Source organism: Mesoplodon bidens (assembly GCF_964165515.1).
Source record: "Mesoplodon bidens genome assembly, chromosome: 15".
Classification (NCBI taxonomy): domain Eukaryota; kingdom Metazoa; phylum Chordata; class Mammalia; order Artiodactyla; family Ziphiidae; genus Mesoplodon; species Mesoplodon bidens.
This window is the reverse complement of record NC_138171.1, coordinates 69,066,069-69,091,812: the sequence shown is the minus strand read 5'-3', so window position 1 is coordinate 69,091,812 and position 25,744 is coordinate 69,066,069. Positions and strand designations below refer to the sequence as shown.

At 49.6% G+C, this 25,744-nt stretch overlaps 1 protein-coding gene across 1 annotated transcript in view; it reads right to left on the bottom strand.

Moving 5' to 3' along the window:
• Positions 1-1,891: 1,891 nt before the first annotated feature.
• The window catches only part of SLC24A3 (solute carrier family 24 member 3), a gene marked incomplete at its 5' end in the record, with an annotated part of 479,028 nt that continues 455,175 nt past the window's right edge, over positions 1,892-25,744 (bottom strand). The window contains 4 exons of the mRNA XM_081256468.1: positions 1,892-2,265; positions 3,769-3,834; positions 23,868-23,980; positions 25,386-25,500. Coding sequence (XP_081112594.1) covers positions 2,116-2,265; positions 3,769-3,834; positions 23,868-23,980; positions 25,386-25,500 — 444 coding nt within the window. The 3' untranslated portion in view covers positions 1,892-2,115. The remainder of the gene's footprint in view (positions 2,266-3,768; positions 3,835-23,867; positions 23,981-25,385; positions 25,501-25,744) is intronic.

Sequence of the window (25,744 nt, the reverse complement as noted above, 5' to 3'; positions counted from 1 at the left end):
GGAGTCATCTAGAATATGGCTTAGTACGATTATGTGTTACTGTCTTTCTTAAGGTATCCACTTTGGGGAAGTCTTAACTTTCACAGTTGAAAACTAGTAAAATCAGACAGGATGGTGACTTGAGCCCTGCTGGACATCACTGTCAGCTCTGGAATGCTCTTCCTCTCACGTCCAGTTGAAAGAATTCCTAACATAACGTCGCATGTATTCTACAGGACAACAGGTCCAGAGTCCCTTCAAGATTCAGAGGGGACCCATGATTTGTCACCTCGTACCTGCAATCTGCCAGACACGGACCAGTTTTCCATGTGCGTCAACCCAGAAACAGTAACCACGTGGTGACACCATCTTTTTACCTTCCCTGCATCCTCCTCACTCCAGGGGAGAAAGCAAAGAGCGCAGCTCAAGGAAAGATACAGAACAGAGAAGTTTATTTTACACTATCCGTCCAAGAAAACAATCGCCGTAAACCAGTGCAAAATGTGTAACAGAATCCATGTGTGTCTTGGCTCTGAGAGCCGGAAGTGGTGATTTCCTCTCCCGCTCCTCCGGCCGGCAGGTGGCCCTCGGCGAACGCAGGCCTCAGTCTGCACCATCGGCAAACATTCAACCCATCTGTAGCAGGTTATTTATACAATTCATACCAGAATGTGTACAAGGGACGGGGAAAACCATACCAAATGAATAAGTGATCAGTGCTTAAAGTAAATACATGGGGCGGCACGGGCAAGAATCCACAGTTTCAATAAATACAAGTATAACAAGCATGGGTGGGTCTCAACTCGGTGGAATTATCTGCGTAATAATCCAGCATCAGACAAAACCTAGCAGGGCTGCTGGGCAGTGATTGGCAACAACGTCCACAATAACTTATGCCCTTGAGCGAGTCTGCACTGAACACATTCTGCGGTTTCCAAGGTGTCCGTTCTCTTTTCTCCTTCCTGTGCCTCCCGCCCGCCCCCCCGCCCCCACCCCCCAGAAGGGAGCGGTGGAGCTGGGACTGCTGGGCGGTGGCGTCCCGAAGTTAGAACGCTGGCCCTCGAGCCAACGGTCAGGGTCCAGTGTACTCAGTACCGAGGGGCCACGTCTGTGCAAAGTGCGCGTCTCTCCATTTCCCAAGAAACCAGTGTCTGTACCTCCTGCGCGTAAAGCGGTGTTGGCCTCTGGGTCACTCCCTGTCACCCCAAACACCAAGCAAAGAGAGCACATCTCGGGGACTTACAGGCGGGGAAGCTCCTGCCGTTGGCTGCCTAGCGCTCTCGGATGGAGAGGTTAACCGGGGCCCCGAGTCAAAGGCCTCTGGCAGGCAGGCAACAACTATTGCTTGAGAGGCTAGAAGGAACCTGGGGAGAGAGTGATGGTCAAAATGGACAGGTGGGCAGCCATCTCCTTCCCGTAAAACCCTGCGCCCCAGGGAAGGCCTGCGGGGCTTGGCGGAGACCCCCGGGTGTGACGTGTCACGCCTTTGTCCCAGGGCCTCGCCAGCCGCTCCTCGGATCAGCACTAAATCCATACAAGTTCCAAAGCGCCTGGGACTCGACCCCAGAGGACGCAGCTGGGACACCCGTGGGTCATCGACGGACCCAGAGTCCAGTGAAAGAAGATGCAAGAAAAACTCTCAATCTCTGGAAGCAAAGGAAGAAAAAGGGGGATCCTCCAAAGCCAAACAGCCCCCCAGACCCAGTAACCTAGGAATCAGCGCCAAATATAAAGAAATCCCAAACACTCCCTACCATCAATGGACCCTCTCCTCTCTCTCCTTCCACAGTCTAGGGTCATAAATTAGGCTAGTCTTCCATCCAATAACTTAAAAAAGGACGAGGGATGTACTAAGTTTTGCCTGGCTTGGGCCAGTTAGCAGCCAGTTTTTCTAGAATCTCAGTCACTGTTCAAAAATGGAGCTTGAAAATTCACGCGGGTGTCGGAAGTCTTCACGCGGAGGAGGCGGGAAGGCGGAGCCGGGGGGCGGGGAGCGGGGAGGGGCCGGGGGCGGGGCGACCCGGGGGCGGGAGCAGAGGCCGGTGGGCCGCGCAGAGACTCACGCCGCGGGGCCGGACTCGGGCGCCGGGCTCGTATTGCACAGAAGGAGGGGCCGCGGCTGGCGGCGGCCGCGGGTCAGTGGTCCCCGCACATGGGCAGGTTCACGAAGGTGAACACGTTGAACTCAGTCATGATGGAGAAGCACAGGAACACGCCGTATAGGAAAAGGCACCCGCACCCGAGCTTCCTGTCCAGCTGCCACTTGTTCAGGTGGACGCCAAACACCTGCAAGGCACAGAGCAGGGTCAGAGGGCGCGGGGCGGGGCCCGCCCAGTCCTTCTCCCTGGACTCCGCCCCCACCCGGCCCCCGCCCCCGGCTCCCTGAAGCCGCGCACCAGGTTTCCCTCCTGCCTCCCGGATGGCTCCCTCTTTGTTCCTTTTGCGACCCTGTGCCCTCATCCTGACCTCTCACTGTCCCAGGGCGCCGGGACTCACACACCTAGGCCTCACTTTCCTGTCTACGCTCACTCCGTTGCGGGTCTCCTCCAACTCCTCGGCTCTAAACCCCTCTAATGTTCTGGCGTGTCCAGCGTGGGACTGCTCCTTAGCTGGGACTCGTCTTTCCAACGGCTGTCCAGACCTGTCCCCTTGGATGTCTGATAGGCGCTGCAGACTTAAGATGTCTGAACTTTTCCTCCCCAAACCTACTTCTTCTCAGCCCTTCAACAGCCCAGCTTGGACAGCTGGTCAGTAGTGAACCCCGTCTCCCAGCATTGTAGGGCTTCAGTGAAGCACAGGGATGCCCCGAAGCTAGGAACGAGCACTCCGACGTCACACACAACTTCCCTACAGGCCTGGGTAATGGGGCTGATATCAGTGACTACCTCACGGGGTGGGGTGGGGGGTTGGTGAGCTCCAGATGGGGGAATATGCGCATTAAGCACAGTGCGTGGCCATTACAAGTATAGCCCTAAGTCATACCCACCTGAAGAAAATCCTAAACGGCAAAAGAATAGATTTATATGGGTTTTCACTTTTGTGTAAGGCAGTATTTACTTTGGTAAAACCTTGACATTGGACTTGCATCCTGATCCTGTAAATTACTTCTCCTGCCCTTCTGAATTCCCGTTCTCTAGTATATGTATGTTCACATACCAGGTGTGATTCAATGAGCACTTCCTTGAAAAATTCAGGAGAAAACACACTGCGTCTCTTATTGTGAAAATTCTGTAACGTGTGTATGTTAACAGGCACTTCAAGTGGATCAGTCCGTGTGGTGGTGTGAACTTGTTCCCACCAAATGTGTCAGTTGAGTTGAAATATTAAATCGTACAAATGGATGTAATGGCCAAGGTAGTGCAGTGGCAATAAAAGTGCACTGTCAATCAAGTCTGTTCTCGGTCTTTGAGTATTGGTCAAATCCATGGATTTATGAAGATGTTTAGTAACCTGGAATAGTCCGTTAATTGGGATATAACCTTCCGTCGACTAATCTCGCAGGAAAAGTGGGATCTCCCTTTGGCTTTTGATAAAAATTTGTGTTTGACATGAGATGGACCCAGCTTCTGAGAGGAGGCTGGCTCCTTTCAGAGAGGGAGAAGGCTTTCTCATGGGTTGCCAGGATCCACTTCTGGAAGAAACAGCCATGAGATGGGGCATCTGGTGGCTGACTGTCTCTATCCACCAGAAGGCCACGCCCATCTGGTGTCCAAACAAACTGTAGCCACAGGACCCACGGGGGTGGGGGGGAACATGGGAACTGGAGAGTGGAGAGAGCTGCAGACCCACCGTGACAAAGACGGAGGCCAGGAGCAAGCCCACGGAGTAGATCAGTCCCCTGCTGTTTAGCCGAATCTGTAAGAAAGGATGACATGGAGTCAGGCTCCTGAAAGCATGTCTGCGGAGTGCGGGGCAGTGAGTACCAGTGAGTCCAGGGATGGAGAGCAAACGGCAGCTCCGCAGTAGGGACGGGCGATTTCCTGGACACCCAGGGTGCACCCTTGTCTGGTCCATCCTCAGCCTGATCCCTCTTGGCCTCCAGCAGGTGTCCACTGACTGCCCCTCGGCCACTTGAATTCTCCATCCTGTGTGGCCTAATTCTTATTTCCTGGGGACCTGACCTCCAGGGAGCTTCAGCTTGCTCGACACACAACTTTTAGGGTAAATTTAATAACATGGGTCACGGGAGCAACATTTTGAAAAATATCACTAAACTTTTTATCTCTGTTGCGTTCAAATGTCTGTGACCTTCACCCAAACTTGATGGGAAGTGGTGAGTGAGGGTTGCTATCTTGAGCAAGCAAAGAAAGGAAAGAGTTAACATTCCATTTCTGATATTTTGTTTTGTTTGTTTTTCACAGTAATACAGTGGGGTTAACTGGCAAACTTTGAAGAAAAATACCAATTTCTGGAATTCCTAGGGAACAGCGTTGTCCAGTACAACTTCCCGCAATGATGGAAATGTCCTACATCTGTGCTGTCCAGTATGGTAACCGTTAGGGACGTGGGGCTCTTGAGCACTTGAAACGTGGCTCAAACAACAGAGGAACAAAACTTTTAATCTTACCTTTAATTAATTCAAATTTACATTAGAAGAACCACGTGTGATTAGTGGCTGCAGTACTGGACAGGGCAGATAGAGAGTATTAAGGGGCCAACTGGGCTGGTAAAGATGGTAAAGTTTCTTCCATGGTGTCGAGAAGATGCCCCTTCTGCTTTGTCCAGGGTCCTGAGGCCGGCTGCCTGGAAATAGGAGGGGTGCCTTGGGGCAGCCGTGCTCACAGGGCACCCTCCCCTGACTAGAAGTCAGGGGTTGACCTCTGGTTGGAGTCAGGGGTTGGCAAATGCAGAAGCAACAGCATCACCTGGAGGCTTCTTAGAAACGCAGAATCTCAGGCCCCACCCAGACCTCCCAAATCAGCAAACTCTGGGGACAGGGCTCATCAACCTGTATTTTAATAGATGCTCCAGACAGTTTGGATGCACGAGAAAGTTTAAGAGAAAGTCCTAAGGGTCAATCCACTTCTGACCTCCGAGCGTCCTGAGGATGGGACTTTGACATTCATTTTTCCCCGGTTCTCTTGGAAACTCTTATGTGCAGCCAGGTTGGGGGACTACTCCCGACCCCCGGCAATGTACACTGTCCTGCTGGGAGTCAAATGCTCACCTGTGCTCACAGAAGGGAAAATGAGGCAGGTTGATTGATTTCATTACAGAGCTAAGTGGTGATTATTAGTAGGAGTGGTTTGGGCAAGGTTCAAGGTGCCTCTTGCCGCCCTTGCCCCAGTTCACCCCCAGGTGTGGGTATGGTAACCTGGGGGTGTCTCTATAGATGGGTGTGTTAGTTCATCTTTTGGTGACAGGACACTGCATGCCCTAAATAGCCAACCCTTTCCGTGGGGACCCAGAAGCCTAACACATCTCACTAAGCAATGTTCTGTCGGAGGGAACGGGCAGGACTCTCCCCTGCCCACACAGTCTCTGTGAGCCAACCATCTGCTGAACCCCAGCTGGGAAATTATTCCCATACCATATGCCTCCCGAAGACTAAGGGACACAAATCATATCTCCGTGACACTAAAGCAATGGGTTGACCCAGTGAATCCATCGCAGACAAATGGGAGATCAGCCCCATCTCAGTCCAGCTGGTAGCTTAACTTCCTGCAGACCCTCAGCCAGGCTGTGGACAGAGTTTCCCCCTCTCATCAGCTGTGTTAGTATAAAGAGGCCAGCACCCGGGAGTACATCACAAATGACTTGTACTGAAAGAGAGTCTCTTCTGAGCTCTTAATTCTCAACACTGTATGGATTCTTCCCAGAAGGGGGCCATTGCATTCCCAGCCCAGCTCACCCTATGAGCTCCAGGCTCCAATCCTTGTCAGCAACAAGGATAGAGTAAAGAGATTTCCTGCCTTTAAGAAACCAAGAGCCAGTGAGAGCAAAGCAAAGCAGGACTGTTCTCTTTGGCCAAGGCTTTTCAAAAGGAATCATGTTCAACCAAAGCTTTGGAACTTCACCCTGTCTACATTCACATAAAGTCTCAAAGGACAGTGCTGCTGAAATTGTAAGTTGTCTCTAAAGACTAAAGACAACCAACTTTTGTGGGGTTTCTGAGTATTTTTCACTTTTTCTCTGCAGCTTTCTTGGCTAATGGACCGCCACACGCACCCAGGGGTGTATTTTTGGTTTTTCATTGTTAATTAGAGACCTGGGCTCTCGACGCCTGCATCGGTTCCTTGCTACCTTACTGAACCCCCTTCCCCATGGACGTGAGAGTCAGGAATTAGGGCTCCTTCACTTGCCTCTGCGCCAGCATGAACACCTCCAGCCACTGGAGACTATCGGTGGTTGGAGTCAGGGGGTGGCAGATGCAGGCGATGGGCCAGTTGTGGTCCCTGTGACCCCATGGGCCACAACTGGCCCATTGCCTGCATTTATAAATAAAACTTTATTATAACTCAGCTTGTTCATTGACACATTGTCTGTGGCTGCTTTCATGCTACAATGGTAGAGCTGAGTAGTTCTGACAGAGACGGTATGGCCCACAGCACTTAATGTATTTCCTCTCTGGCCCTTTCTGGAAAAAGTGTGCTGACCCCTGGTTTAGGGCATGGGCTCCATACCCAGCTTCCTGCTCAGTCACCCACTCGCTATATAATCATGGACAAGTGACTTAACTTCCCCAGACCTCAGTTTTCTGATGTATAAAATGGGGATGATACAGTTCCCATCTTAGGGAGTGGCTATGAGTACTAACTGAATTAATCCATGTTAAGCTTGAATAGGAGCCGGTGTATAAAGTCCTCAATAAATCTGGGCCATTATTCTCCATCCACTCGTGATCTGCCTGGGCCCACTTCCCTGGCCCCCCAGCTGCTACTTTGATACGGTCGTCACCTGGCAGCTCCCTGGTCAATGCCTCAGTAGGTGACAAACCCCATGAGAGCAAGGACCATGGCATTTCATCCTCTGCCTGGCACGGGGCTGGGCACAGACCACGTGCTTGATACATAATCGGTGAATGATCAGGAATGCCCTTGAGGTGGCGTTTTGTGTGTGGTTTACAAAAAGGCCAGTGCTTCTGTGGGGCAGGGTGGACTGGCCAGAGAGACCCTGGATGATGTTCCAGAAGCAATGCAATCAATCCCTGCCCCAAATTCCCTGTCTCCCTTCCCCACTTTTTTTATGTGTGTATAGCTTTTTTTTTCACCCAACACTTTATTATGAATGCTTGTAAGCATTCAGAAAAGTTGAAAGAATCAGAGCATCTTATTTTTTTAATGAACTTCAAAGTAACCTAGGACATGTCACCCCCATCACTTCAGCCTGCCTCTCACTACACAGGGTTCACTAGTAGTTCACAGCTCTTTTCCTTTTAGATGCTGTTTCCATATGGTGAAATTCACAAATCATAATTGCACCATTCAATGTGTTTTGAGAAATGCATACAGCCATGTCCCCCGAACTCCAGCCGTGACGTAGAGTACTTCCCTCACCCCAGAAAGCTCTCCTTTGCCCTCCCAGCCAGTCTCACCCAGGGGTAGTCACTGCTCTAAGCTCCTCCATCATACGTTGGTTTAGCCTGTCGTATAAAGGGCATCTCACAGCGTGCACCCTTTTCTGCCAGGATCCTTTTACTCAGCATACGATTTTTTAATGTATCCCTTCATGTTTTTCATTGCATCGATAGCTCACTTCATTTTTTTATTGAGGTATCATGGACACCTAACATTATATTAGTTTCAGGTGTACAAGATCATGACTTGATATTTGTATATACTGGGAAATGATCCCCCCAATCAGTCCCCATACATAATTATAAACATTTTTCTTTCCTGTGATGAGGACTTTTAAGATCTACTCTCTCAGCAACTTTCAAATATGCTCAGTTCTTTTTTTTTTTTTTTTTTTTTTGTGGTACGCGGGCCTCTCACTGCTGTGGCCTCTCCCGTTGCGGAGCACAGGCTCCAGACACGCAGGCTCAGAGGCCATGGCTCACGGGCCCAGCCGCTCTGTGGCATGTGGGATCTTCCCGGACTGGGGCATGAACCCAGGTCCCCTGCATCGGCAGGCGGACTCTCAACCACTGCGCCACCAGGGAAGCCCGCTCAGTTCTTTTTTAACAGCGTACATATATGATGGATTGTTTAATTATTCTCCTCTTGGTGGGCTGCTTCCAGTTTGGGGCTATTGGTGTGTATTGATTTTATAACACAAGCAAAATGAAAAGAGGCCGACAGTGGAGACAGGAGAATGAAGAGAATGAAGACAGCTCGGGACTCCTCCGGGACCTCAAAGGCACCAGCTCACACGCTGGCAGCCCCTCTCTGCCGTCAGGCACTGGTAGCGCTTACCAAACTGGAGCAATTCACCGCCTCCCCCCACGCCCATCCTCTTTGTGAACATGCAGTTGAGTCAGATGGGGCCCTCACCTCCTTCCCACTTCTACTCTGCCCATCCCTCCCTAGGTCCTTTGCCTCTTCCAAGTTCACTGGGCCCCTGCTGGCTTTATCCCCCAGCTGACGCTGATCTCATCCTAACTTTCCCCGGAGGGGCCGGCTTCTTACCTCCCCAGCTAGTCCCAGTGCTCTAAGGGCAGATGCCTGGGTCTTGAGCTTTTTGTCATTCCACACAGCACCTAACTGCCCCCCTAACTCCACACACTGTATGTTTAAGTGAGCATCTGCTGGTGATGCTGAGAGAGAGAGAGAGAGAGAGAGAGAGAGAGAGTGTGTGTGTGTGTGTGTGTGTGTTATGTGTAAGGCAGTGAGGCTGGATGGCAAGGGGCACGACTGGAGAGCTGGGTGGGGAGACTGCCAACGGTGAAGGGTGGCTTTAAGCCTGATCTTTTTAAGCAAGAAAGTCAGAGGGCACCAAAATTACCTTTTTCCCCCCAGTGGAGGCAAACTTGCATATGGTAAAATGCACAGATCTCAAGAGGACTGTTGGATGAGTTTTGACAAATGCGTGTACCCAGGTAACCCCCACCCCAACGAGAATATAAAACATTTTCGTTACCCCAGTATGTTTTCCTGAGGGCAGCAAATCTTAACCCTCTCAAACAACTAGTTTCTTGGGGGCTTGCTAAGCCAGACAATCTTAGGGTTGGCTAAGATGCTAACCTCTGGAAAAGACTTGGAACTCCAACTGCACAGTATGGACCTAAACTGGCCTCTCTCTGCTCCTGCCTCAGAGATGCGAAGCCCAGGAAGTGCAAAGGCAGAGAGTCCCCATGGCAATGCCCTTCTGAGTGCAGGCAACACACTCGGATTGCTCAGCTCTGACATTTAACGTTGTTTTTATTTCTTGCCTTCAAAACTACGAATTTTCATTCCCCAATTCCCTCTTGGCAGTTGTTGGAGAGGAAACAGGAGGCTGGCTTGTCCCCAAGTCAACAGGAATTTAGGCTCTGTGGATGTGTGGTTTTTAGTAGGGACGCACACAGAGACCATGACAGCCCTAGTTTCCCGTGTGCACGTGGCTCATAAAACAGCTCCCTGAATCCTACACCGTTTGTTTGAGGACCTAAAAACCCCCAGCCTCAAAGACCCCGACTCTCCCCACATTACAGTTTAAAATCTCTGTATGTTTTGAGGTCAGCTCCACCCAACCAGCAAATTCTTTTCAGAAAAACAAGAAGCCCCTGGATTTTCTCTAATTTGGTTTATAACTTGGAACACATGTGATGTGTCCTTTGCATTTTCTGACTTGGGTAGTTTGAACAATTGCTTGGGCTTTGCTTCCAAATGGATGTGTCCAGCCGTGACTTGACGTTGTATAACATCACAGGGCGGGGATCTCTCTCCTTGAACAATTAAATGACGTCAGAAAGTGAAAAAGCCGACAGAAAAGCAGCACGTTAAAGGCAGCTGGTGCCCAAGTCCCTTCCATTCCAGAGCATGCACACAAACACAGGATTGCACTGAATTCTAGTGGCTACTCCTCGAGATGGCTTGTTCTCCCTGTAAAGGTGAGACAGCTGAGGCTCAGGGCAGTGAAGCTCTTAACCAAGGTAAGATTCTGCTCACCAGTGCGCGGGTGTGGGTTTCCCCGACACATCCAAGCAATTCTGCGACACCAGCTGAGTGTCCTGCACTTTAACCTGCCACTACCTACCTGGAAGCCGCAGCAGCTCCCACAGGTTAGGCCTCAGCCCTGCAAGGCTGTACCCACCTCCCCCTACTTGAGATGCCAGCTGTAAGTCCAGGTTGTCACCTGTGTTTTTGACAACTGGGTTATAGATTAGAGGTCCCCATGGAGGTTCCAAGAAGGAACCTTCTTCTTGGGTTCTACTAGTTTGCTAGAGGGCTCACAGAACTCGGAGAAAACCTTTACCTTACTAGATCACCGGTTTATTATAAAAGGATATAACTCAGATGGAAGAGAGGCACAGAGCAAGGTGTGGGGAAAGGGCTGGGGGCTTCCATGTCCTCTCGGTGGGGGGGGGGCACTCTCCCTGAATCTCCACATGTTCACCAGCCCAGCAGCTCTCTGAACCCTGTCCTTTTGGGGCATTTACAGAGGCCTCATTATAGAGGCACAACTGATTAAATCAACGGCCACTGGTGACTGATTGCACCTCCAGCCCCTCTCTTCGCCCCAGACTTCAGGGGGTTGTGACTAAAAGTTCCAACCCTCAAATCACAGGGTTGGTTTTCCTGCCAAGCAGTCGCCATCCTTAGGTGCTGACCTAAAGTCACCTCATTAACAGAAAAAAAAAGATACCTTTGTAGCTCTCCTCAGGAAATTCTGAGGGTTTTAGGAGCCCTGTGCTAGAAATGAAGAGTAAATGTATATTTCTTATCATAGCACAGTATCACACACAGCCACGGAGCTGGTAAGGGGTCAAGCCTGCACTCAGAGTCGGGCTTCAGCCTGTAAATTCTAGACTCTTCCCTGCACCTTGTAGGGCACAGGGAAAAAGCCAGAGTTCTCTTCACCTGCTAAGAACTCTCCAAGGTGGCATCTGGGCCTTTGCTGCAGAAGCCCATGCAGCAGATGCCCGTGCAGCAGAGGCCTGGGGCCCCATCCAGGTCCCGTGCTGCCCCGTCCTCTTGCCCCTTTGGTGGAGCCAGCTGACTCCCCAGAGCCAGTACTGGCGTCTGTGCCTGAGGGCTCCTCCCAGAACTGCGGAAGTGCCCCCCGCCCCACCAATGTCCCTCCGGCTGCTGCCGCTGCCTACCTTCCCGTCACACCTCCCCTCTCCCTACTGGGCTTTCCTCCTCCCTCCCCCCCAAATAAATGCCTCACCCCATCCTTGTCTCAGGATGCAGTGGTCTCTGGGGGATCTAAACTTTGATAGACAGTGGGACTGAATCTGCTTCAGGCCTTGGTGACCCAGGTCAGCCCTTTCCTGGGGGGCCAGTAAAGACCCTGTCTTCCCCCAGGTATCATCTCATTTCCTGAACCACCACCTGAAATCTAAAGAAATCTAAAGGGAAAGATTCACCTTCAGGGGATTGGGTGGTGTCACGGTAGCCCCCAGGGTCTTGTCAGAACAGCCTCAAGAAGAGCCCCATTCATTGCCATGTCGCCCAGAGATCCCCCATTTACCCCTCCAGGTCTGTGGGAACAGCTCATATTTAGACAGGCCCTGGCAGCGCTTTCTGGATTTTGCTGGTGTCCATGGTGTCAATACTGCCAAGGTCAAGTGCAAGGTGCCAACCAAGGGTGGGGTGGGGAAGACCTCTGTAAGTCTCTTCTTCCCCTGGGGGTTGGGGCAGTGTTTTCAGTAAAAGGAAACACTGGTCCGGCAACTGGAGCAGCATCCAGGTACCAGGAGCCTGATTCAGGATTGCTCGCTAAAAAGACGAGAAGGAAGATGCAGAAGCATCCAGAACCAACTGGCAGGTTATGGGCGTGCTGGCTGAGCCGGACACAGTTCTGCTCTCAGAGGCGGAGGGGAGATGACCACCCACGTGACTGCAGAGGCAGTGGACATGGCTGGGGCAGCTTCCTGGGGGAGGTGATGGCTGGCAGACAGCCGGCCTTGGGAAAAGCCTTCCTCTACGTGGCCACTCCCTCCTTCTGGAAACATTCCCGGGCCCCACTTCCTCCCAGTCCCCCCCACCTTTCTGGCTGACCACTCCTCAGCCTCCTTCACTGGATGGTTTTTTCCTACCTGACATCAGGATATGGTTCTGGGCTCTCCTCTCTATTTACACTTATTTCCTGTATGAGCTTTATGCTTGAAGACCCACATTAATGCTCTCGACTGCCCAACGGAGACCTTGCCTCCGAACTTCAGCCGCCTTTATCCCACTGCCTACCTGACATCTCCACCAGGACGACCCTCAGACACATCAAACCTAATCTGTCCTAAATGGAACCCTGGGCACTGCCTCTTACATATGCTCCCCTCCACCCCTACCCAGGCTTGTCTTCCCCAGGTCACATATTTTCTCTCTCCTACACATGCTTCATCACTGGTCTTGGGCCTCTGTCTTGTCTGGCTCCAACCCTTTCCCCACGCAGTAGCTGGAATCTTCTTCCTAACAGGACAATCACACCACCCCCTTCCTTGTCTCCATGACCACGGCTCTCAGCGCCCTTGCCCACGTGGCCTCTCTGGGCTCTAGTTCATTCCTGCCACTCATCCCTCTGCCTCCCCGCCTCCCACCCCCACCCTCTTCCCCCAGGAAGAGGAGCTGTCCTCGGGTCCTTCCGTGCACAGAACTTTCTAGTACCTTGGTCTTTTACTAGCTGTTCCTTCTGTTTAGAAAAAGCCTCTCACCTTTACCTGCTTGGTTTTTGATCATCTCAGATTCTCAGAATAAGTGGCACTTCCTCACATGCATTCCAGGTGCCCTGATCCCTGCCACACACAACCACATGCTGCCACGACTCCCGCATGACCAGCTCTCAGGAGAGCAGGCATCACACTTGGGTTCGGAATTGCCTGTGTGGTCATCTCCTCCCAGAGGCTGGGGCTCCAGGAGCACAGGACGGTGTCTGTCCAGCTCACTGAGGTGTCCCCAGCGACGGCGACCAGCTTAGCACACAGAAAGCAGTCGATTCATGTCTGACCAGAAGAAGGATGAGAACATTTCTGATCACTTCTTTTTACCTCTGTGGATTCTGGAATCAGGAGGGCTCTTGCTTGGAAACAGAAAAAGACAGACACCCTCTTCTGCCTCCGTTCATTGCTTCTTAGATTTATTTTATATTTCTAAACCCCAGCTCAGAAATCAGATTTGCCCTGGCTTCCCGGAGCCTGCCTGGTGACTTTCTTCATTCGGCTGGAGTAGGCGGAACAGACATTTGTCACCAAAATGGGACAAGAAGTATTCATTTTCCAAACTGACTTTTAGAAATAGTTTTTATTGGGGGCACTTAGGTAGCTAGCTGGCTTCTGAGCAAGACACAAGTACTAAGAAATGCTAAAATCTGTAAAACTGCCTTGGTTCCTTGCTGTCAGATGCCTGAACCTAATCCTTGCACAAAACAGCTGTCTCAGTGGTAATTATCCAAAAATTATGACCTGGAAATCCATCTAGGCAAGATGGGAAAATTGCTTCAGAACTGTAGCAGGTCACTTGCTAGGGTGAGGAGGCCATTAAACCCACACAGGCTGCTGGTGCCAATGTCAGAGCTACAGAAAGATGTCATGTGGTTACTGAAATGCTAAGAGATGGAGGCCCCTGAGTGTCCTTTTGGAAATGACACCCTCTCTCGGGAAAAGCTGGAGGCGGACCTGAGGGAAGACCACATCGCTCATGGCCAATAAGCCTCTAAATGCGCTTTTCCATGAACCTGGAACTATCTTTCCAAGCAACTTCTGCATCTCGGCATGAAGTTACACATTGGTGACCCTACAGTGTGCCTGGGCACGGGGGCTGGCCCCCAAGGGCCTGATGAAAGCGGTGGAGGGAGCCAGGGCCTGGACAAATGGATCACCTTCATGGAAGGATCCAGAGCAGTTCTTCCAACACTCAGATAGAAACTGCTGTAGACTCACCACTTACTGCGGCCTTAGGCAGTGGCTATTTGAGCTGCACCAATGCCTGTGAAATCTGGGCATCAGTTCTCTTCCCTCCTGGTTCCTTCTCTCTTTACATGAAGTTGAAGTGCTCACCGAAGCCTTAATAAGCAGACCCTGACCTCTCTCCCAGCAAAGACTCAAACTCAGGGGCCCCAACAACAACCCTCAGGCTCCTGGGCACCAGCCAGGAACGGCGGCCTCTGTGCCACAATTTGTTTTGGCCACGGTTCTCCCTGGCCCAGTGTGAAGAGAAGAAACCTCACTGTCCTCTCTCTGCCTCTTTCTGGCTGTGGAATTTAAGCTCTGAGGCCCTGGGTGCCTGAGCTGCAGAAGCGGGCCGAGAACGGCACTGCACTTGCAGTGAATCCCTGACCCTGGCCCGCCTCGCCCCGCGCCCTGGCCTTCCTTCTGTTTTCAGACACAGCTGCCCGGGGTACCCTCTCTCTACAAGGCGCCCCCTGCCCCTCAAACCCCCCACTCTTTTTGGCCACTCACTGCTCAGCACAGAGCCCACCGCCCTGGGCAGCGGGTCCAGAGTGACGGGCACCCCTCACTGTCACACGCCCACCTCACTATCTTCACAGGCTTCTCCTCTGAAGTCAGTGCCCCCGTGTTTGTCCCTCATGGAGTCTGTCTCCCTCAACCCGACACACGGTCTAAGGGGGAGGGGCTGGCCTGCCTTGTTCACTCTGTATTCCCAGTTCCTCACCAAGTTCCCGGCACATAGTACAAGCACGATACGCACTGGTTGAGAAAATGATGCTTGTCTTACTTAGCTGTTGCCAGAATTAGATGAGCCCATGTGTGCATGGCCTCCCTGGAGTTGCTGGCACATAGCAGGGACTCAATGACTGTTAAGCTATTCTCAGTGCTGCTCTGTTTGTCCTCTGCACTTTTCTCAGGTCAGCCTGTTCCTCCCTTCTGCTCTGCTCACGTGTCTTCCTCCCCAAGTGAGGTGGTGCTGATGGGAAGGTTAGGATCCATCAATCCATCCAACAACTATTTCTTGAGCACATTCTAAGTACCAGGCACTGTGCCAGGCAGAGAGGAAACAATAAATGAGTAAGATGGGCACAGTTCCTGCCCTGGGGGCGATCACTTCTCTGCGGGAGGCTCAGACAAAGGGGCAAAGTCAGCCTTGATGGTATCTGCTGATGAAAAACACAGCAGCGACATCTGACTCAGGTTTGGGAGATCACAGTGGACATCCAAGCTGATACCCAAAGGATGAACTGGAGAGAGAGACAAGGGGAGTCCTTGCTGGTGGCCCTTCCCCGCTCTGTGAGGTGGTCTGGTTCCAGGGGACAGTTTTCTTCGATCACTAACTTACAGGAAAACCAAAAGACACAGCTTGGTTGGGCCAAATTGGGCCACTGTTTTGGTCTACCATTACTAGACAAAGAGGTAGCCTGCACAAGTAAAGTTTCCCAGAAAATGAAAGTCTACCTTTCTACATGCCAGCACCTTGACTGCTTTTGATGAAATTATTTTATTCTTAATTTTGTCTGGATGACTGAGAATGACCACCATGAATATACATTATTTAACTGGACTGAAATACGGCAACACTCTCAGGAGCTACTGATGTATGAGGATTGCTCGCCTCTGCAATTGAGGAAATAAAATGTATTCTCTATTGAAACAAGTAAAATGTCCTGCCGTGTGGATGGCAAACGCGAAGTGGACAAGGTTTTACACTCAGGCTCCAGCCACAGGGAACCGATCCGGGTAAATAACTGTCAGACAAAGTAGGGAAGAGAGGGGGCCAATAGGGACATGGGGAAGAGCTTATGTGATGCTCAGCATGGGCTGTACTTGGGGGCAGTGCCTGGAGGGATGAGAGGAGTCAGGCGTGTGGGCAGGACTCGGGGGGTCTGCTCATAGAGATTTCCTCCCTCCCTGAATGCCCTCTCAATCAAAGAGATGAAATGATCTCCGAAAAATAAGTAAAAAGTAGCATTTTAAAGAATGCCACTTGGATCTGAGGGTGGTTTGATTACTCTGCGCCCCCCCCCCACCGATTCAGCTCACCTGGCTGCCTCTACCTGCTTCTTGCCCATTTACATTTTAGTTCTGCTTCAGGATGAAAACTCTTCCTGACAGTGAAGATTATCACTATTTATTAAACATGGATTCTAGAATACCCTGCTTTAACTGCAGTATAACCATGGACTTCCTAACAGTTACTAAGTTTTGAATAGTACTGAAAAATAAATTAACTAGGTTTTTTCCCCTAGAGAATTTTAAAAGTTCAAAATGTAATCTCCTTTTCAACAAATGATGCTGAAACAACTATATATCCACATGCAGAAGAGTGAACTTGGATCCCTACCTCACACCATATGCAAAATGAAATCTCCCTTGGTTTCCCTGGGGCTCATGAACTGTTTATAGATTATTGAATTTCTACTTGCAAAAGAGAGGCCTACATTGGACGCTGGTATCCCTGGAATAAAATGAAGATCTCTCTGGCACTGGTTACAGAAACAGAAGCATTTGGATAAAGGCTTCTTTCTCTGGTCTTTTCAACCAAACGTTTTCCCCCAACAGCACTCTCCTGTGTGCCATGGCTGCTCATAAACCAGAAGTGGCCTGCTTCTTCTCCTGCATTTCCCCCTCAACTTCAAAAATAAAGGCAATCTTCAACCACAGAATTTGATGTGCTCCTTGTACAATTCCAGAAGAATGACCAGACGGACTGATGACCCAGTTATGTCATCCACGGATGGAAAACATGAACTTGGGCCAGACATCTAATAGGGCCTGAATTTTTGTGTTCATGATATCACCCTGCCACTAGAGTTGGAACCTGAAAAGGGTGTGTTTTCATGGCTGTGGGTGTTACTGATATGAGAATTATGTTTAATTTTCTGTTCTCTAAAGAGTGTTGGGAGAATGTCAGGAGAGGAAAAGAGGGCATGATTTATGGCAGACAAAGTGCCTCGTGGAGTTGGGAGTTCATGTTCAATCAGGAAGATTTCACAGCTGGTAAGAGGGGTTGCTTTACCTCCAGGATGACCTCTGAGTTTTGTTTTTCAATGTTTTTGATTTCACCTTCTGTGACTGTACCCTGTAATCCCAGTAAAGAAAAAATAAACATAACGGATCTTAGGGACATTGGAAGGATTTGCGTTCCCTGCTGCTGCCTGTTTATCCCTCCTTGGAGAGACTCAAGGTGGTAAAAATCTATTATTCATGGACTGATTTTCCAGGTTATTTAGAGCATAGTTTCTTCTCATCGTTTTGCTGCAGGCTTTTTAGCCACTAGAGAAAACAAAAAGTGGTTGAAATTCATGTACGGCTGAAGTTTACTTCTTCACAACTTTGACAAGAGGAAAGTGCGAAGGTGAAACAAACAGGAATCAACCAGGTGGACTGTTGCTGAACTCAATGGATCCATACCCAGCACTCCAAGCTGGGTTCAGGGACACAGAAGCCAGGGGGAGTCTGGGGTGCCGATAAAGATGGGAAGTAAAGATGGATCAGGAAATGAAATGACAGACAGTACACTGCATTTAGAAGAGGCAGAGCCCTTGGAGAGAGGAAGGAGATACCCAAGACCGAGCATGACCATGTAACGGCAGAGGGCAACATGTAGTACGTCCTGGGGAAGTCCGGGTGTGCTCACAGCAGGGCTCTTGCTTGGAGTGGGATACACAGGCTTGAGGCCTGAGCTGAACTGGGTGATAACGGGGAAGGCTGAATGACAGAACCTTTCTCTATCCTTTGCTCAGGCAGCATCGTCTCACCTCAAAAATAAATGTTGAACCAACTTTAAAAAAAAAATGGCATTTATTTATTTAATTTTATTTATTTTTGGCTGCATTGGGTCTTCATTGCTGTGCGTAGGCCTTCTCTAGTTGTGGAGAGTGGGGGCTACTCTTCGTTGCGGTGCACGGGCTTCTCATTGCAGTGGCTTCTCTTGTTCCAGAGCACGGGCTCTAGGCACACGGGCTTCAGTAGTTGTGGCGCAAGGGCTCAGTAGTTGTGTCTTGCAGGCTCCAGAGCACAGGCTCGGTAGTTGTGGTGCACGGGCTTAGTTGCTCCATGGTATGTGGGATCTTCCCAGACCAGGGTTCCAACCCGTGTTCCCTGCACTGGCAGGCTGATTCTTAACCACTGCACCACCAGGGAAGTCCCTGAACCAATTTTTTAAAAAAAATACTGGTTTGGAGGGGCACCTTCCCCTACCCTCAGGTCTCAGCTTGGACCTGAAGCTTCCCTCTAAGTCATGAAAGGCAGCTGTTGGTGAGGCTAGTGCAAGTGCAGCGGATGATTCACTCAAGGCTTCCATGACATTCAACACCTTTTTCGTGGCTCAAGCATGTACGAGCCCCATCCTGTGTGCTCTGAGGATGCTCATCCTCACCGAGCTTCCCGTGGTGAGAACATGAAGGGAAAGGCTGTGTTAAAAAAGGAGAAGAATATGCGGGTGCCATGAAGCTGCCCCTAAACTGCAGGAATGAGATAAGGATAAAATAAAATGAAATGAATATTGTCATTTTGAAAAATAACGAGCCATGTGTAAAGAGCTCCAAAATGTTCGTCTTCTCTATAGCAATTCCAACTCTGGGAAAATAATCAAAAGAAATAGCCTCAAATGTAAATGCAGTTTTGTGGTTAATTTTTGTAGCTCTTTAAACTCTATAAGGTTGATGTACTAAGATGTCTGTGGCATCATTAGTTATAACAGTGAAAACCTTGAAGCAGCATCCGTGTCCAACTGCAGCAGAATGATTAATTTTGGCGTAACAAGGATATTAAACTGCCTAATAATGATGTTTTTAATGAGATTTTTAAGGAAAATATGTTTGCTGTGTGTAAGAAGAAGTATTTTAAAAAGCAATGTGTAGAGCTTCCCTGGTGGCACAGTGGTTGAGAGTCCGCCTGCCGATGCAGGAGACGCGGGTTCATGCCCCGGTCCGGGAAGATCCCACATGCCACGGAGCAGCTGGGCCCATGAGCCATGGCTGCTGAGCCTGCGCATCCGGAGCCTGTGCTCCACAACGGGAGAGGCTACAACAGTGAGAGGCCCGCGTACCGCAAAAAAAAAAAAAAAAAAAAAAAAATCAATGTTCAAAATTGTATAGCGTGACATCAGCTATGTCAACCAGCCTAGGAAGAGAAAACTATGCAGAAATGTTAACAGTTGATATCTCTGGATGGGACTATATGATTTTTATTTCATCCTCTAAAGCTGCAGTGTCTCATGGGCAGCCACAAGTCATGTAGCTATACAAATTTAAATTCATTAAAATAAAATAAAAATTTAAAAAATTCAGGCCTTTACTTGTTCCAGCCACATTTCAAGTGCTTAAATGTCTCATGGGGCTAGTGGCTACTATATCCCCCAGTACGGCTAGAACATTTTCATCACTGTAGGAAGTGCTATTGGACAGGTACTGCTCTAGAGTTTTCTCTAATTAAAGTTTCTATAATTTTCTATGAAGACCATGAGCTATTTTTATAATCAGAGAAAAGGAAGAAAAAAGTAAAGTTCAGATTCGTGGACTGTGGGAAAAACCCGAGAGATTATTTTAGGAATGGCAAAACAGAATCAAGCTGACTTGTACTGAAAGCAAGCAGCGAGGCTTTAATGAGAGTGTAAACACAATGGAAAATACTGTTCTCAGATTAAGTACAGAAAAGATGTGTTAACCAGAAGGGAGGTGGTCCACACGGGACCCAGGGAAAGGAGCTCAGAGGCAGGGTTAGTCAGTGCGCCCAGAATGGCTGGAGTGGAGGGGGCAGCTCGGGGTGGCAGAGAGACAGGCCCTATGATATGCGTGGACGCTCGGACGGCAGCAGCTCAGCAGCCCCAGTAGACGGTTATCCAGCAAATCCTTCCTGTTTGGACTCCACTCTCAACCGGACACCTTGGACTGCAGGACTCATCCGCGTCTCCACTCCTTCCTGGGTACACAACTCAACTAATGACCTGGAGCTCCCTTATAGCTAGACGGGAACGTATGACTTATCTGGACAGTGGGTCGGGGCAGCCAGGACATGGACCACTTCCAGGCCTCATCCAAAACCGATCTGCACCATCCTCCGTGCCCTTGCCCTCTCAGCTTTCTGAGTGGCCTCTGGAGAAGGACTCCAAGATGGTAGAACCACCTGATGGAAAAACCTCAATCTCTGAGTTTCTGCTTGAAGCGTCCATGGGAGCTGCCAGGATAGAAACAACTGCAGCAGATTCTGAGCAAGAAATAAACCTTCGTTGGGCTACCCCAGAGAGATTTTGTGGTTATTTGTAATAGAGTAGTAGCAATGCTTATTCTGAGAAGTAAAATTCTAACTTGACCTTCCGTGGGGAAGGTATCAATGGTTATTCAATCCTGCTTGCCTCCAGCGGAGCCTAGAACTCTCAGGCCAATGAGAACGTGGCCCTTGGAATGTTCTTTATGGACCAGCTTGGCAGGATGTTCGGCAAGGCTTATGATGTGTACCTGGTGTCTGTGCTGGGATTCCGAGTTTTGTGATCACTGCTGTACATGTTGCAGGAGTGTGTCTACCTGACCAGCCCTCCAGAGAGCCTCAGACTCCATCTCCTGCACGTGGCCCTGTAGTGAGGCAGGACTTGGAAGGCTGCACCTGACCTCTCTGGACTTCTCCTGATGCATCTTATTTGCCTGTGGCTTTTACTCTAAACCCTTTGTGCTAATAAACCTCAGCTGTGACTATGACCTGCCATTGAGTCCCATGAATACTCCTGGTGAGTCAGTGAACTTGAAGGTGGTCATGGGGCTCCCCAGATACCTCCCCCATAAGATCTTTCTCCAGGAAAACAGAGCGCAAGTCATCGGCAATAAGTATGCTTTCTATCTGGCACTTGGGTATGTTAGTACCATCTGCTGGCATTCTAGCATATACATCAAACTCTTGTGAATTTGGTTGATGTGAGTCCATTCATCAGATTCTGACTGACAACAATGGCACTCTTAGGAATCTTGGAAGATTATCTGGAATCCTGTGACCACCCAATGGATGATGCTCCTTCAGGTGCCAACCTGGATGACATTTCTTCAGTGTCTCTTATATGCCACTTAACATGTGCTAAGATGAAACAAGTTCACAGATTTAGGACGAGCCGTGAGTGAGGCAGAAATAAAGGCTGTGGAGAGAGATCCCATTTGGCGGCAGTGGGGGGTGGTGGGGTCCAGGAAGGAGTCCTGAATGAAGTGGCATTTGCGACAGACCTGGAGGGAGGAACATCATTTCAAATGGGAAGAGTGACGGGGAGTGTGTGCATCTGAGTCAGAGTCCGCAGGAGGAAAGACTCCAGTAGGGGAAGCGCAGGGCACCTTCAGGGGCTGTGAGTCTAAAGGGCGCTAGCTCAGCGCTGTGCAATATCCGCGACAGCAGGTGGTCGGGGGGGCATGGTGTTTCGGGAGCACTGATGGGGGACCATTGAAGGGCTGGCCTCTGGTGAGCATCTGTTTACCTTACAGTCAGCCTAGGCTAAGTGGTCCTTCTTCCTGGGCTTAGGGCCCAGGATTAAAACTCACTCCTGGGCATATACCCAGACAAAACTCTAATTCAAAAAGATACATGCACCCCTATGTTCATGCAGCACTATTTACAATAGCCAAGACATGAAAGTAACCCAATGGACATTTGTCCGTCGACAGATGAATGGATAAGAAGATGTGGTAATACATACAATGAAATATTACTCAGCCATTAAAAAGAATGAAATAATGCCATTTGCGGCAACATGGATGGACCTGGAGACCATCATACTAAGCAAAGTAAGTCAGACAGAGAAAGACAAATACCATATGATATCATTTAAATGTGGAATCTAAAATACAACACAAATGAACATATCTATGAAACAGAAACAGACTCACAGACATAGAGGACAGACTTGTGGTTGCCAAGGGGGAGGGAAAATGGGGTTGGGTTGGAGTGGGAGTTTGGGATTAGCAGATATAAGCTATTATGTATAGGATGGATAAACAACAAGGTCCTAATGTACAGCACAGGTAACTATATTCAATATCCTGTGATAAACCATGATGGAAAAGAACATGAAAAAGAATGTATATATATGTACAACCGAATCACTTTGCTGTACACTAGAAACTAACAGAACACTGTAAATCAGCTATACTTCAATAAAATAAATTTTAAAAAAATTATTAAGGGAAAAAAATGAAAAAAAATCAACTCACCCAGAAAAAACACATTAACCTCTAATGGAAAATTGAGTAAAGGGCATAAAGAGATAATTATCCTAAAGAAGAACCCAAAAGGCCAATACATGTAAAAAAGAATACTCAGTCTCTCTGGTAATTAAAGAAAGATCAATTAAAACACAGTTAAAGAAAAAACTCATGCTGCTGAATCTCTCATAAAAGCCATCAAAAACATCATTTTGTAAATCCATATATCACGTCAGTTTGAATGTTGTCATTTTTTATTAACCGTCAAAAGAGCACCCACATGATCTGGGCCTGCCTGTCCCACAAGTGCATCTCAGGCCACGAGCCCCCAGGCTCACTCGGCTCCATTTATACCCTGAACCCCTTCCTTCTCTCCAACAGGCCAAGTGCACTGTTGCCTCAGGGCCTTTGCACGGGCTGTTCCTTCTGCCTGCAATGCTTTTGCTCTGCCCTGCCCCAATTTTCCCATGGCTGTCTCTCTCTAGTTATTCAGACTTCAACTCACAGTCACCTCTTGTAAGGAGCCTTCCCAGACCCCCCGAGGTAATGTAATGCGTCCTCTCTCACCACGTCATCCCGCAATTTCATAGACAGCAGAGAAGAGATCTCGGCTCCTTAGGACACGTTCTGCTTTCTTCCAACTTCTTGTGCTTATCTTTACCCTCTGGTGAAACCTCTCTGCCAACAGGTAGCTTCAAATGAACCCAAAACATGTGGCCTTTCTGCATGGATTTCAGTTTCATCACTGGACACACCTTCCCTACCTGAAACAGCCATGAGTGAAGCAACTCGGAGACAACCATCATCTGATAACATGAGCCACCATATTTTCTTCAGAAAACACACTTACTGACAACACATTACACAGATAGACTGAAGCAACGCTCAGTAACACATTTAGAGAAGCACCCAACACTGGGTTGGGTGTGAAAACTTCAGAGGCATAAATAATACTGTTTTCTTCCAGATACAGAGAGAAATCTCTAACTGCAGTTTCTCCCTCCATCTTTGGACAGTGTCTGGGAGAGAAGTGCCCATGAGCAGAGGAAGGAACACTTTGGGAAGCTGGGAAAGAGCCCTGAAATCTACCTGGGCCGCCCGTGTCACCCACCTGCAAATCCACCTGGAGTCACGGTCGGCTTAGCCTTGAGAAGGCGCGCGGGGGCCATCACTGTGGGGTCTGACTGTTGCCAGGTCCCTGGCAGAGACAGCATTGGGTATTTTGTGCCCTTCCTTCATGAATAAAAATATTTTGCATGCCAAACAAATCCCAGGGGCCAAGCCTGGCCCCCCGGCTGTTTTTGCACAGCCCATGAGTTAAGAAGGGTTTTTACGTTTTTCATTGGTTGAAAAGATTCGAAAGAATCAGAATGTATCATGACGTGTGAAAATTATCTGAAATTCAAATTTCAGTTTCTATCCGTAAAGTTGGACTGAAACAGCCACGCTCATCCACTTGCCATCATCCGTGGTTGCCTCAGGCCACCACAACAGAGCTGATGACAACTGTGACAGAGACCGTCCGGGCGGCAAAGCCTAAAATATCTACTATCTGTCCCTCCCCAGAAACCGCCTACCAGCTCTGCTCTCAAGTCCTGAATGTTCCCACATGAGCCTGACCTCGCGAGGACCTGGCCAGGAGAATTTGTTTTCCCCTCCACGTGAGTGTTTCCACACCTCCTTTGCCCTGAGACACAGTTACAGTGGCCGAGGCCACGAAAAGAGGAAAAACCACTTACATAGGATCCGTAATCCACAGCCAGGGTCTGCAGGGCCCAGGGGAGCCCGAGGCCAATGAGGATGTCAAAAACATTGCTCCCGATGGAGTTGGACACGGCCATGTCCCCCATGCCTGCGAGGACAAGAGATTACCTGAGTGAGGGAGGTGGTCCCTGTGGGGGGGGTGCCCCGGCCCCCAGAGGACTCTCTCGAGCCCCTGGTCTGACAGCCAGAGACCCATGTGCCCGGGTCTCTCCCAGGCCATCCATCACTGTAGGATGATACAGATTGTAAAATAGTCTATTGAATACGCATTTTCTTTGTTTGTGTGCATTTTTTCAATCGAACAGAATGAAATATACATTCTATTGAACTGCTGAGCTTTACTTCAGACATGATCATTGGTTAAATGTTAAATGTAATTTGAAAACCAACTATGGTTCCAAAAGTTCTGAAGCATCCCATAGAAAGAAATAAACTCAGCAGTCTATAAATGGCTCCTGAGTTCACCGACCCCCGGTTCACTGAACCCACGGTTCAGTGTCATCACCCATCCGCTCTACGCTGTATCCAATTCTTCTTCTAAATAACTGAGCAACATTAAGGAAAATAATGTAACCAGCAGAATTTCACAAGGACCAGTGGAGGGCACTGTGCTAAGGCTGGGAGCCACAGGTTGTGTTTCCTGAAAACCAATCTCCTCCCGCACAAATCAGGCACATAAATTAGAGTGGGGGCTGGGAGGTGCACGGCCATCCAGGGGGCATCCACCTAGGGTGGGGCAGGTAAACTGTGATCTTGGTTTTGAGGGAGGAAGGGTCTGTCATACACTGAAGAGTGACCTCTGGCAGCTGGCACTTTGAGGGGTTCTGCAGTGGGTAAACCTTAGTTTAGGCTATGGGGCCTGTCCTCTTGAAGCCTCAGTTTCCTCATCCATAAAATGCATATATGATTGTCTCTAACTCATAGAGTTGTTAAGTAACATCATGTGCTTAAATTGCTCTGTTCAGTTGTGGCACTCAGCAAAGGTTAGCCATCATTGTCTTTATCACTTTTTTTTTTTTTTTTGCGGTACACGGGCCTCTCACTGTTGTGGCCTCTCCCGTTGTGGAGCACAGGCTCCGGACGCGCAGGCTCAGAGGCCATGGCTCATGGGCCCAGCCTTTCCGCGGCATGTGGGATCTTCCCGGACCGGGGCACGAACCCGTGTCCCCTGCATCGGCAGGCAGGCTCTCAACCACTGTGCCACCAGGGAAGCCCTTTATTACTATTTTTAATAATAGAAGTAATACAACCTCCAGAGAGGATGTGGGTGCAACCTAGCAAGCGTCTCTGCCTTCCTCGAGGGTAGACCTGCTGGTTTGTTTCCTTGTTATTCTGATGCCAGGAAGCCTTTTGACCAGCGTGGCACTGAAGTGGCCCAGTGCTCCTTCCCAGCCGGGATTGGGTGCCCCGGTAATTGCCCTGTGACCTTCCCTGGCCCCCCAAGTAGGAAGTCCTGCCTTCCTTTCCCAGCCCCACCCCATTCGGGGTCCCACCTTGTCTGGCCACAATGAGGCTGGCCATGCAGTCGGGCACGCTGGTTCCGGCTGCCAGGAAGGTGATCCCCATGATGACGTCAGGAATCCCCAGCGTGTACCCGATGATCGTGACCTGGGAGAGGCGGGAAGAGGAGAGCTGAGGGCTGGCACCAGCCCCACCTGCCCACAGACCCTCCCAGCAAAAAGCTGAAAAGTCTGCAATCTGGGCGGTCTCTCTGGGGGCCACGTCTGCTCTCTGTATCAAGACAGAGGGCGAGGAACATCTCAGGGCGCAGACGGGGCTGCTGGCAGGGGACCGGGGTGCAGTTACGGAGCCCATGCTCTCCAACCAAAGACTGGCCTCTCTTACTTGTTCC